Raw genomic sequence first — 13,925 nt, 5'->3', positions numbered from 1 at the left:
GTCAATAAATGTTTTTTGAATAAATATCTGACAATAAGATTTCCCTTAGGAATCTATAACTGTAATTAGTATTATTTTATAAGCCCAAAGGTAAATTGTCAATTACCTATAGATAACAGACAACTCGATATTCTATTTCAACCACTTTTCCAGTACACTTTGTGCATTACAGCACTAGAATAAGGCTTTCAATAACAATGAAAATCAAGCTCTAAATAGTATTATTCTTTCTGCTTCATTTACTCACCCCTCATCATTACCACAACCCCCCAGTCACTTTAACAGAACTTCACTCTTCTAGTTTTACTTTATCTGCAACCCTGCCAGCAGAAAAATAAATCTAATTCAGGCTCCAAGGACAGCAAAGGCAGTGGGGAAGATTCTAGGAGACCTGTGTTTTGGAGAAAACCTCCTTCAGAGAAGTTGTGCCTGGTATGAATACCTGTTGGCAACAAGCAAGGGCAAACTAAGGAATGTCAAAATCAAGAGAAACACTTACAGAGCAAGGTGCTTTAGTAATAGAATCCCTAAAGTGTCAAAATAACAGAAGCATTTAAGGTGCGAAATTAGAAATGCTATGCAATATAGGTTCCGACAAAGAAATTTACCCATTAAAAAACATTAGAAGTATTCAATTCATACTTACTACCTGACTCTTACTTATGCATTGGAATATCAATATAATAAGAACTAAAATAAATCCTGATTTTAGAGTGGCATTATTTATCAATGGGGTTCTGACCTCAGTTCACAGAATCTTTATTAAGCTGACAATGAAGGAGAAATATTCCCTGAAATCTCATATCCCATGAAGAGTTGGCAATAATACTATTAGAAAAGTAATCTTTTCATCTGTATGTTTAATATTTAGACAATTAAAAGAATAACTTCTAGGATGTACTTCCTCCAAGGCTGTTTGAGAAGATCTGAAATTCACTTTATGCTTTATTGTTAACTGGGAAACCAAAATGATAATAATTGCTTTGATTTATTCCCTGTTTAAATATAAATTTTATGCTTTGACTTTGAAACTAATAATTACACTGATTACTCCTCTCTTTTATTTGTTGGAACCATTTAAGACATACTCAAACATTAATTGTATTAATAAAAATGCTTCAAACCTGATGAAGTCATTTGTACTATGCACCAATGCCAGGGGGAGTAAAATGGGGAAAAATATAGAAGAGTCTGTATCTGTTGGGTGGTAAAATAGTCTCTTCTATACAGAAATATTGGTTTACCACAATTTCATGAGCCATGTTAACCTTAGAAACTTCGTTAACTGTCTCTATCACATCTGTTACAGAAAGTTGGCTCTATGGAAAAAGGCATAGAAGTCATCATCAACAGGGAGCTCACATGAGTAGAATTTCTATTTTATTCAGAGATTCACTCAACCAAATAAAGCCCCCATATTTAGAGTCATCAAACAAACCTTACACAGACTCACTCAATCATTCCAGTATTTGAGGTTTTCTGAACTCTGCCCTTCAATAGTTCTGGAAACTCTCAGAGAAGTCAGGCATGAAAAGAGAAGTCAGTTTATGAAAACCAAAGAGTAAAACTGAATTTTGAAACCTTTTGCTTGAAATGTCAAAACAGCAAAGAAACAATTAGTAAGTTGTAGTTTATCAAATAAACCTTTATCTAAAAGTCACTGTTTCCATTATTCTTTCTACCTCTGTGAGATAGGAAGATAGACAAGATGAGAGTCTCCTTATAGATAACACCACAAATCTTACTAGATGGCTATAAGGCTGATCCATGCTTGAAACATGGACCCAAAATCTGGGGATTCCACAAACCAATAAAATTTAAAAAAAATGACTTACAATGATTTGCAAGTTTTTAATTTTCCATTTGTGGACATTAAGGCAAACAAACAAATCCACCTCATCATCATCCAAATAAAAAAACATTTTAACATCCCAAAACACAGAAAGGAAATAGAGTCAGAATAAAGTAATCCTTTAAATTGAATCAATGTAACTTTATTTAAAAACCTCGTTACAATATCTTTGTTTCATTTCATTGAAGATTTGTAAGAACTTTATCACACACTAGCACTGGAATTGGGAACCACTGTTCTGAGTTCATTATACAGACTACTTACAGCAGTAATATATAGTAAGCACTTATAGTAGTTATTACTTGGTATACTTGGTATATAAAATGAAACATGCAATAAAACTATTTTCTCATTCACTTTTAATATAGTCTCATAATTGTTTCAGAGAGAACTATTTGTCACCAAAATATAATAAAACTCTGTCTTGCGGGGTGGTCTGCGGGGCCTCTGGTCCCGCTCCCTACATAAGAATGCAGGATATGGCTAGGCCAAAAAGGAACACCCACGGAGCCATAGATAGGGTAGTCATACCATTATATTCTCTCTGGCGGCCAGGTGAAACACATGCGTAGCAGTCACACGATCCCGCAGTCCACCATTCACTTCTCTGCCTTCCCACCAACCAACCAATCAACGCAGCCTCGCAGTTACATCAGTAGCCAATTGGCCAACCGGTTATAGCTGATGGCCAACCAATCAGTTTATGGTCAATTCACTACCCGAGCCAGCACCTCCCCACATGAGGCCGAGAGCCTAAAAACTGCTCTCTGGGACTCTGCCCCACAAACGCACACATGAAAATCCTAAAACTCATATCAAGGAGATGAGATGGTCTATTTATGCACACTTAATTCTTATTAAAAAAAAAAGTCATTCAACAAAACTTAGTATCATCAATTCACATCTCCTTTATACCCTAACTAAAATGCTACATATGTTAAAATATATCATCTAATCAATTTATTAAGCCACTTATTTGGGAGACACTATGAACTGAGAATTGTGCCATTCTGTTTATTAGCACACATGTAATTATGCTTTTTTGGCCTCTTTACAGACAAAATGTCCTCAATTTTACTTGTCATTCAGGGGCCTAGGTCTTATATGTAAAGAATAGAGAGAAAAAAGACAAGGAAATGAATGATCTAGATAGGAATGGCGGCAGCGAGGTGGACTTCTTCAGTTCTTCTCTGGAACTTACCACAAATTGAACATCTATAACACACAAAAGGACTCTCTGTTCACCACACAGAACAGCTAAGAGAATCATACGAGGATTACTTGAAGGTGGGCAAATTGGGCGAGCAGTGGAAGAGGGAAGGGAGCGGAGTGGAGACGTGGCCGCATCCGCGGCTGTGGAGACGCAGGGGGTACCAGGACAGCACAGAAACTACAAGACAGGAGGTGGGCTCTTTCCTTGCGTCCCACAGCTGATCTCTCCCGCTAAGAAAGCGGCATATCCAGTATTTGGGGCAGTAACCTCAGCTGAGACCTCCAGCTGGGCCCTAGGTAGGACAAAGGACATAAACTCCATGCCTGGACACCACCCCCCATTCTCCCAACTCTATCCCTAAACTTCCAGAGACTTAAGCTGGCTCTAGAACTAAGGAGTAGTGTCAGATTACAGAGGAGCCTTAGTGTTCAGGATCTGGGAACGCCCAGTATCCAGCTCTCACCAGGGAAGAGGCTGGAAAGAGTGTGATAATATTGGGCTGGGAGAGAGAGGATTCCTCCACCACCAGCCCCCACCTTTTCTGTCCTGCAGGAAGAGTGTGACACGGCTGGTCTTGGAGAAAGAAGACTCCTCCATCCCCAACCCCCACTCTTTCTGGCCAGCCTAGGGCAGGGCAATTACAACTGCGAAGACATTCCCAGGGATCAGCAGTAGGGGGCAAATGCAGCTCTGCACTTTCAGCAGCTCAGAAAACTCATACCCTCCACAAATACACAAACACACACACACACACACACACACACACACACACACACACACACACACAAAGTGTCCTAAGACTCAGGAGAACTGGGCACAGGGCTGGTTGTATTACTCTCAGTGCACATATGTGCAGGCAAGAATAGAAACTGCACTGACTTTGTAGAAACTGCCATCCAGATCCCTTAGCCACCCTCATCTAAATCTGCAGTCCCAAGGTCACTCTGGTCACCAGGTGACCGGCTCTGCCTGCACAATAAACACAGGACTCTTTGGTACAGTAGATGACAACCTGGAGATTACTTGGTGGTCTTAACCCAAGACTGGTGCTGTTTTTTGTTTTGTTTAGTTTTTATATGCTTGATATTTTTGCCTGTGTTGAGTGTGGATTATCAGTTGTTTTTACATGTGAGTGTATTTGGTTTTCTCTTTATTGTTGTTATGCTTGGTGATTTGTTTTCTTCTGAAATTGCCATACACCAGGGCCCAGCTCAATTTTTAACACACCCAGAGGCCAACTCCAGAACAAACCAGAGTACTACCGGATTTGACCTACAAGTGACACACCCAGAGGGAATTCTCTACAGGCACAAGAGCCCATAGAGGCCAAACCAAATTTAAGTGGTCAACCCTCACACAGCAGAACACCCTGCAGTGGGCAGAGCCAAGTCTCACAACTAGTCAGCCTAGAAGTTAACCCCACATACTCACAAATGAAAAGCAATTAAAGATCTTCTTTAACAGGACAATACACACAACCCAAGAGTCACCATTGGAGCACATGCAGAGGAGAAGAACAAAGTAATGCAAGTCAAATATAAAGGACACATACTACATACGATAACCCAGCAAGAACAGGAAACTCTAGGGGATCTACCTAATACATCAAATCAAACACAGAGAGTCAGCCAGAATGGGGAAACAAAGAAACATGTCTCAAATAAAAGAACAGAAGAAACCTCCAGAAATGGAACCAAATGAAATAGAGGTAACCAACCTATCAGAGACAGAGTTCAGAACACTGGTGATAAGAATTTTTAAGGAGCTTAGAGACGACACAAAGAAGGAAAGAGAAATCATAATGAACAACCAGTTAGAAATAAAGGACACAATTACTGAAATAAAGACCTCACTTGAAGGAATTAACAGCAGGTTAGGTGAAGCAGAGGATCGAATCAGTGACTTAGAAGACAAGTTAGCAGAGATCACCCAAACAGAACAACAGAAAGAAAAAAGAATAAAAACAATGAAGATGGTTTAAGAGACCTCTGGGATAACATCAAGCGCAACAACATGTGCATCATAGGAATACCAGAAGGTGAAAAGAAGAAAGGGATCGAGAACACATTTGAAGTAATAATGTCCGAAAACTTCCCTAACCTGGTGAAAGAAACCGACATACAAGCCCAGGAAGTGCAGAGACTTCCAACCAGGACAAACCCAAACAGGTCCACATCAAGACACATTATAGTTAATATGGCAAAGGTTAAAAACAAAGAGAGAATCCTAAAAGCAGCAAGAGAAAGACAGAGGGTTACAAACAAGGGAACTCCTGTAAGACTATCAAATGACTTTTCTACAGAAACATTGCAGGCCAGGAGGGTGTGGCAGGAGATACTCAAAGTGTTGGAAAACAAAGGCCTACAACCTAGATTGCTTAATCCAGCAAAGCTATCATTTAACATTGAAGGACAGATAAAGGACTTCCCAGAAAAGAATAAGCTAAAGTAATTTATTACCACCAAGCCAGCATTGCAGAAAATATTTAAAGGGCTTCTGTAAACAAAAAAAAAAAAGATGAAAACAATCTAACTACAATTTTAAAAAATTGCAGTAGCTATGTACATATCAATAATCACTTTAAATGTAAATGGATTAAATGCTCCAATCAAAAGGCATAGGGTGGCTGAGTGGATAAGGAAGCAAGACCCTTGTATATGCTGTATACAAGAGACTCATTTCAGATCAAAAGACACACACAGGCTGAAAGTGAAGGGTTGGAGTAAGATATTTCATGCAAATAGAAATGAGAAAAAAGCTAGAGTTGCAACACTTATATCTGACAAAATAGACTTTAAAATGAACAACATATTAAAAGATAAAGATGGGCACTATATAATAATAAAGGGATCGATCCGACAAGAGGACATAACCCTAGTAAACATCTATGCACCAAACATAGGAGCACCTAAATATATAAACAGATACTGACTGACATAAAGACAGAGATCAACAGTGACACTATCATAGTAGGGGACTTCCACACCTCTGACAACAAGGGACAGGTCTTCCAGACAGAAAATCAATATGGAAACGATGGCCTTAAATGACATATTGGACCACTTGGATTTAATCAATATTTTCAGAGCATTTCTCCCCAAAGCTGCACAATACACGTTCTTCTGAAGCGCACGCGAAACATTTTCCAAGAAACATGTTAGGCCACAAAACAAGTCTTGATAAATTTAAGAAAATTGTAATCATACCAATTTTCTTCTCTGACCAGTGTTATGAAATTAGAAATGAACTACAGGGAAAAAAACTGGAAGACACACCAATTCATGGAGGCTGAATAACATGTTACTAAATAATGAACGGGTCAAACATGAGATCAAGGAAGAAATCAAAAGACATCTTAAGACAAATGAAAATGAAAACACGACGACCCAAAATCTATGGGATGCAGCAAAAGCAGTCCAAAGAGGGAAATTCATTGCATTGCAGGCCTACCTAAAGAAACAAGAAAAATCACTAATCAACAGTTTATCATCACACTTAAGGGATCTGGAAAAAGAACAGCAAAATAAGCCAAAAGGGAGTACAAGGAAGGAGATAATAAAGATCAGAGCGGAAATAAATGGAATACAAACCAGAAAAGCAATTCAGAAGATCAATGAATCAAAGAGTTGATTTTTAGAAAAGATAAACAAAATCAACAAACCTTTTGCCAGAGTCATCAAAGAAAAAAGAGGACTCAAATTAATAAAATCAGAAATGAAAGGGAGAAGTGACAACAGATACCACAGAAATAAAAAAAAATTTAAGAAATTACAATGAGCAACTATATGCCAACAAATTTGACAATCTGGAAGAAATGGACAATTTTCCAGAAGCATATAACCTTCCAAGGTTAACACAAAAAGAAACGGAAAATGTGAATAGACTGATTACCACCAGAGAATCGAATTAGTAATCAACAATCTCCCAACAAACAAAAGCCTTGGACCAGATGGCTTTACAGGTGAATTTTACAAAACATTCAAAAAAGAATTATCACCTATTCTCCTCAAGCTCTTCCAAAAAATCCAGAAGGAGGGAAGGCTCCCAAACACTTTTTATGAAGCCACTATCACCCTGATCCCAAAATCAGACAAAGACAACACAAAAAAAGAAAACTACAGGCCGATATGTCTAATAAACTTGGATGCAAAAATCCTCAACAAAATATTAGCAAACAGAATTCACCAACACATTAAAAAGATCATGCAACATGATCAAGTGGGATTCATCCCTGGTATGCAAGAGTGGTTCAGCATCTGCAAATGAATTAATGTGATACACCACATTAACAAAATGAAAAATAAAAACCATATGATCATATCAATACATGCAGAAAAAGCATTTGACATAATCCAGCAGCCATTTATGATAAAAACCCTTAAGAAAATGTGAATAGATGGATCATATCTCAGCATAACAAAGGCCATATATGATAAATCCACATCTAACATCATACTCAATGGGGAGAGCTAAAACCATTCCCCTTAAGATCAGGAACAAGGCAAGGTTGCCCACTTTCACCACTTCTATTCAACATAGTGCTGGAAGTTCTCGCCACAGCAATCAGACAAGAAAAAAAAATAAAGGCATCCAAATCGGTAAGGAGGAAGTAAAACTATTATTATATGCAGATGACATGATACTATATATTGAGAATCCTAAAGATTCCACCAAGAAACTATTAGAGCTGATAAATGAATTTAGTAATGTAGCAGGATACAAATTAATATTCAGCAATCGGTTGCATTTGTATATACCAATAATAAAACATCAGAAGGAGAAATTCAGGAAAAAAATCCCATTTACAATTGCTTCAGACTATAAAATACCTGGGAATAAATTTAACCAAAGAAGTAAAAAAACTGTATTCAGAAAATTATAAGACACTGAAGAAAGAAATGAAAGAAGATACAAATAGCTGGAACACATACCATGTTCATGGATAGGAAGAATTAATTTAGTTAAAATGTCCATACTGCCTAAGGCAATATACAGATTCAACGCAATTCACATCAAACTACCAAGGACATTATTCACAGAAACAGAACATATAATCCTAAATTTTTTATGGAACCAGAAAAGACCCCAGATAGACTGGGCAATCTTGAGAAATAAGAAAAAAGTGTGAGGTATGACAATACCTGACATCAAATTGTACTACAAGGCTGCAGTAATCAAAACACCATGGTACTGGCATAAAAACAGATCCATAGATCAATGGAACAGAATATAGAGCCCAGAAATAAATCCATGCCTATATGGTCATTTAATCTATGACAACGGAAGCAAGAATTTATGGTGGGTAAAGACAGCCTGTTCAATAAATGGTGCTGGGAAACCTGGACAGACACATGCAAAAAAATGAAGCTGGACCACCTCCTTACACCATATACAAGAATAAATTCAAAATGGCTTAAAGACTGAAATGTAAGATCTGAAACCATAAAATTCCTATCACAAAATACAGGAAACTTTACAGACATTACCTGGAGTAAGATTTTTACTGATATATCACCTCGGGTAAGGGAAGTGAGATAAAAAACAAACATGTGGGATTACATCAAACTATAAAGTTTTTTCACAGCAAAAGAAACCATCAATAAAACAAAAAGAGATCCTACTGAATGGGAAAAGATATTTGCCAATGATATATCTGATAAGGTGTTAATATCACAAATTTATAAAAAACTCACTCAAGTCAACTCCAAAACAACAAACAACCCAATTAAAAAAAGGGCAGAGGACATGAAGAGACATTTTTCTAAAAAGGACATACAGATGGCAAACAGACATGTGAAAAAATGCTCAACCTCACTAACCATCAGAGAAATGCAAATGAAAACCAGGATATACCACCTCACCCTAGTCAAAATGGCTATCATCAATAAATCAACAAACAACAAGTGCTGGCGTGGATGTGGAGAAAAGGGAACCCTTGTGCACTGTTGGTGGGATTGCAGATGGGTGCAGCCACTATGGAAAACAGTATGGAGGTATCTCAAAAATCTGAAAATGGAACTACTTTATGACCCAGCAATTCCACTCCTAGGTATCTATCCAAAGAAATCTAAAACTCTAATTCAAATATCTTTATGCACCCCTATGTTTATTACAGCATGATGCACAATAGCCAAGACATGGAAACAACCGAAATGCCCATCGGTAGATGACTGGATTAAGAAACTCTGGTCCATTTATACAATGGAGTATTACGCAGCCATGAAGATTAAAGAAATCTTACCATTTGCAACAACATGGATGAACCTAGAGAACATTATGTTAAGTGTAATAAGTCAGACAGAGAAAGACAAATACCATATGATCTCACTTATGTGTGGAATCTAAAGAAAAGAATAAGTGAATGAACTAATCAGAAATAGTTTCGGAGACATAGAGGAAAAACTGAGGGTTGCTAGATGGGAGTGGGGGTGGGGATAAGGGGGAAGGTGAGGGGATTAGAAAGCAGTCAGTAATGACAAAATTGCCACCGGGATACCAATGTTAATTTGGGGAATGTAATTAATAATGTTGTAAAGTTTTGTAGGGTATCCGATGGACACTTGTCTCGTTAGGGAGACCACCTCAGAGAAGATGTAGATGCCTGATCACTGCAGTGTACACCTGAAGCTGAACAATAATGAATGTCAACTACAAGTTTATATACATACACACACACACACACACACACACACACACATATATATTTACAAGAAGTGGAGTAAAGCATTAGGAATAGAGACAGTGGAAATGTAATGGCTGTGTGCGATGTCAGAGGGATAGTGGATGGGGGGAGGGAGGTTGACAGTGTGAGAGATATAAATGATAAATATCTATTACATTGTTTTGTGCACCTTAAACTAATAAAAAAACTGCTTATATACACAACCCTACAAAAAAAATTGGTTGAGGTCCTGAATAGACGTTTATACAAAGAGGACATACAAATGGCCAATAGACATATGAGAAAATACTCAACATCACTAATCATCAGAGAAATGCAAATAAAAACCACAATGAGATAATAAATGCAAATAAAAACCTCACACCAGTTAGAACGGCTATCATGAACAAGACAAATAGTTACAATTGTTGGGGAGGCTGTGGAGGAAAAGGAACCCTTATACACTGTTGGTGGGAAGGCAGATTGGTGTAGCCACTATGGAAGGCAGTGTGGAGGTGCCTCAAAAAATTAAGAATAGAATTACCATACGACCCAGCAGCAATCTCTCTCCTGGGTATCTACCCAAAACATCTGAAAACATTTATTTGCAAAGATATATGTGCTCCGATGTTCACTGCAACTTTATTTATGGTGGCCAAGACATGGAAACAGCCAGTGGCCTTCAATAGATGATTGGATAAAGATTTACAGGAAAAAAAAAACAAGCTTTAAACCAAGACACTCAGGCAATGTTGAAATTTGATCTTGGGAGAAGATCCTCATTTTATGATGTTTGAACACACTGTTTCTCTTGCTAGATAGCTGGGGAGGAAAACAAGCACACACACAAAATCATTAAAAGCGTATTTTCCTAAGTGTAAGTTGTTTCTCCCAAAAGAGCTCTTTGTCAAGTCACTGAAGGCTGCCATACCTGCTTTAAATTTAGAATGCCAAGGCACTAACCACAAATCCTGTCTGGTATGCGTGTGCGTGTGTGTGTGTGTGTCTACAAGTTAGACACCTGAACATTCATTAGAATCTATACCAACTGTTTTGTTTTCCCCTTTTGAGAGGTAGGTTTATGCTCTTACCATTTTGCTACAGGTTATTCTGAGACTGAAGAGCAAGTGAAGCATTTCCCTCAGACTTATTTATCACTATATATCATGTTTCCCCGAAAATAAGACCTCGACAGACCATCAGCTCTAATGCAACTTTTGGAGCAAAAATTAATATAAGACCCGGTATTATATTATATTATAATATATATTATATTATATTACATTGACCCGGTCTTATGCTATATTATATTATATAAGACCTGGTCTTATATTATATTAAGACCTGGTCTTATATTATATTAAAATAAGACCTGGTCTTATTTTAATATAATGTATTAATTTAATATATTAATATATATTAATTTAATTTAATATATTAATTTTTGCTCCAAAAGACACATTAGAGCTAATGGTCCAGCTAGGTCTTACTTTCGGGGAAACACGGTAATTAGGAAGTTACATCCTTTCAGACAATTTTGACTAACTTGGGAACTCTCAAATAACACTGACATGACAAAAAGTCCCCATCAGTTTTGTGAATATGCATGGAGTTTCTCCATCAGGTTGTAACTCCCAAGGGCAAAACTAATCCCTTAAGTCTGAAAGCCTTGAATGTACCCCAATCTAAACTTGTTCTCCGCCTCTTGTCATCAGGTAGAGAAAGCCAAAACTGCAGTCTGTGTGGTTCTTTAGGAATGAGGTCATGGATTCAAATTGCTAGATGCTGAAAATGCCAAATAACCATAAAGTAGACAAAACTAAGATTTTTCCAATATTCCAAGATCGTAATGTAACTTTTAGTAATTTTCCAGCAAAAAATTAGTTTTTTATTCCCACATTACTTCTTGGGTCTATCATGTAAGAACCACTTATATAACCCAAGTAAGAAGACAGCTATTTGATATTTTTCACTGTTGCATTAAATATAGTGGTATTATAATTATTTCTTACTTTGTGGCAAAAATTACTAGAAAGAGTTTTTTTACTGAAACTATGAACGTTCACCATCGTTTTCACCACTAGAAACCATCCTCTTGCCCCCCATCCCATGACTTACTTTCCTTTGAGGGGAGAGTATATTTTTCTTCAGTATTAGTTTTCCTCAGTTTTGACCTGTCAAACTTCTCCACTTCAGATAAGTCTGGCTTAACACTCATTTTGACTAAAAGAAAGACTGAAAAGAACTTTTTTTAACTGACAGAACTATTTTCATGCTAAGGGATCATAGCCAAAAATTCTCACATTTAATATTAATGTGTATTTTACCTTCAGATTTTCAACAAGAAAACAGCAGATATTTTAGAAAAGTCGTGTTTTTATTAGAATGTTTTGAATTCCACATTATTGTCCCATTTCTGATAGGCAGTAAATGCCATTGGATCAGAATGCACTAGAAACCAAGATGCTCTGAACCCAGAGTCAGTAAGCTGGTTTCTTTTAAAATCACAGCAAAGGTCAAATGGAGGTGATAGAAGCACAAGAACAGATATAGATAAGACAGTAGATTAAGGCGCTACAATAAGAGAGGAAGGGATTTAATCCAGTTATAACTAATTAAACGTTATTGTGGCACTGGTTTGTAAACACTGTAGGATGGCACAGCTAATTAGGATCAGAGCAAGGACATCAGCAGAATAGGATAAAACCAAATATAGTTGTTTTTTTTTTTATTTCAGTACGTTTTCTCCACAGAGGGAGAGGCGAGGAGATGAAGCTAGGAAATGAGGTGCCCTGTGACCACTCGGTTTATCGCGAAGAGACAATAGGAGACCCCAGAGACCCGAGAGCAGAGCTGTCATGCGCGTGCCTGACCTCACCCTGGAGGTTTTAACGCACATCTAGTGCCCAGGGTAGAATGGCAAGGCCCCAAGCAGCCAGAAGTTCCGAATATACCTCCTTTCCCTCGAGGTCACCCTAAGACCTTCCTATGACCAGCGATCAGACGCCAATCTCCAAAGGTGAGAAACAGGGACTTCAAATAAATAACAGGGCTTGGCGCAAAGGCCAGTTTGTTGGCAGCACTTTGCTTACATTTTAAAATAACTATCATCCTAATCGGACGACCAGCCTCACCTATCTGCCACGGGAGGGGAGAGAGCGAAGGGCCAGCCCCCAAGGGCCCATTCCGGAAGGTCCCCAAGATCCGTGTCCTCACAGCCTGGGACCTGCAGCCTCAGCGGACAAGTCGCTCTGGGGACCGCCTCCTCGGGTCTCTGGACCAACTCGGGAGGACTCGGCATCGCGCGCAGAAGGCGGCGCTCAGGAAGACAAAGGCGCGGACTCGCAAGGAGGCGCAGATCCGAAACGCCAGTCCCAACCCGCCTCTCCAGTTGCCGAAGGCCAGACAGTCCCCGCCCCGCGTCCGCCGCTCCCTCCAGCCTCCAGCCCTCTGGCTCCAGGGGAGCCGCCCGTCCTCACCTGAAGGCTTGAAGACGGGTGAAAGGGTGCCGGCTGACCTGAGGCCGCTCCGCACACTGCCGAGATTAGCCTTCCCGCGCAGAACCCTGCAGTTATAAACCTTGAGGCAGGCCCCGCCCATGACCCTGCCCCAGATTTCTCCGGTTGGTCGAGGGAACCCAGGCCCGCCTCCTCGCCCCTCCCTCCGCTCTAGCCTTGCAGGCCTGTGTCCACTGTTTCGCCTCTACTCAGGACCTTAACCCTGCATCAGGGTTTTGATGACGCCATACCGGACCCGCGTCCCCAGACCCAGTCCAACCCCTCTCTGATTTACCCAGGGCACGCCTCCCTCGAATCTCCTGCTATTTTCGTCAGGAGGTTCCATTTCTCTTCTTCCCAAGTATATTCATTCCTCCACTATAATAAGGCCTCTGCAATAAGCAGCCACTTCTTGCCCAGTTAGCTTTGAATGTCTGAACTCCGAGATTCAAGCTGAAGGAGCCCTAGTCTGGCTCTCTTGGCTTTTTATAAACATAGGAGCCTAAATAAGCTGCGACGACCAAACAATGATTTGGAAGCGATACTGTGTTATCTGTTCTAATCTTTGGCCAAGTCATGGAGAAGGGGTGCTCATGGAGATGGTGGTAGTTCAGGATCATTCACCCCCACAGCTGGACATATCAGTGACAGTGCTGCTCTCCTATGTAAAAGTCACATTTTCAACATGCAATGTGATATATA

General features: G+C 39.1%; 1 protein-coding gene across 1 annotated transcript; it reads right to left on the bottom strand.

Annotated features, from left to right (window-relative positions):
- Window positions 1-10,510: 10,510 nt before the first annotated feature.
- TMSB15A (thymosin beta 15A) lies at window positions 10,511-11,944 on the bottom strand (the record flags this gene model as incomplete). Its single annotated transcript, XM_081043572.1, is given in 3 exon segments — window positions 10,511-10,540; window positions 10,544-10,548; window positions 11,845-11,944. Coding segments are annotated over 3 exon segments (135 nt in total).
- Window positions 11,945-13,925: the final 1,981 nt, after the last annotated feature.

Source organism: Rhinolophus hipposideros (assembly GCF_964194185.1).
Source record: "Rhinolophus hipposideros genome assembly, chromosome: X".
NCBI lineage: Eukaryota > Metazoa > Chordata > Mammalia > Chiroptera > Rhinolophidae > Rhinolophus > Rhinolophus hipposideros.
The sequence above is the reverse complement of the archived record's forward strand: the minus strand, read 5'-3'. Positions and strand labels throughout refer to the sequence as shown.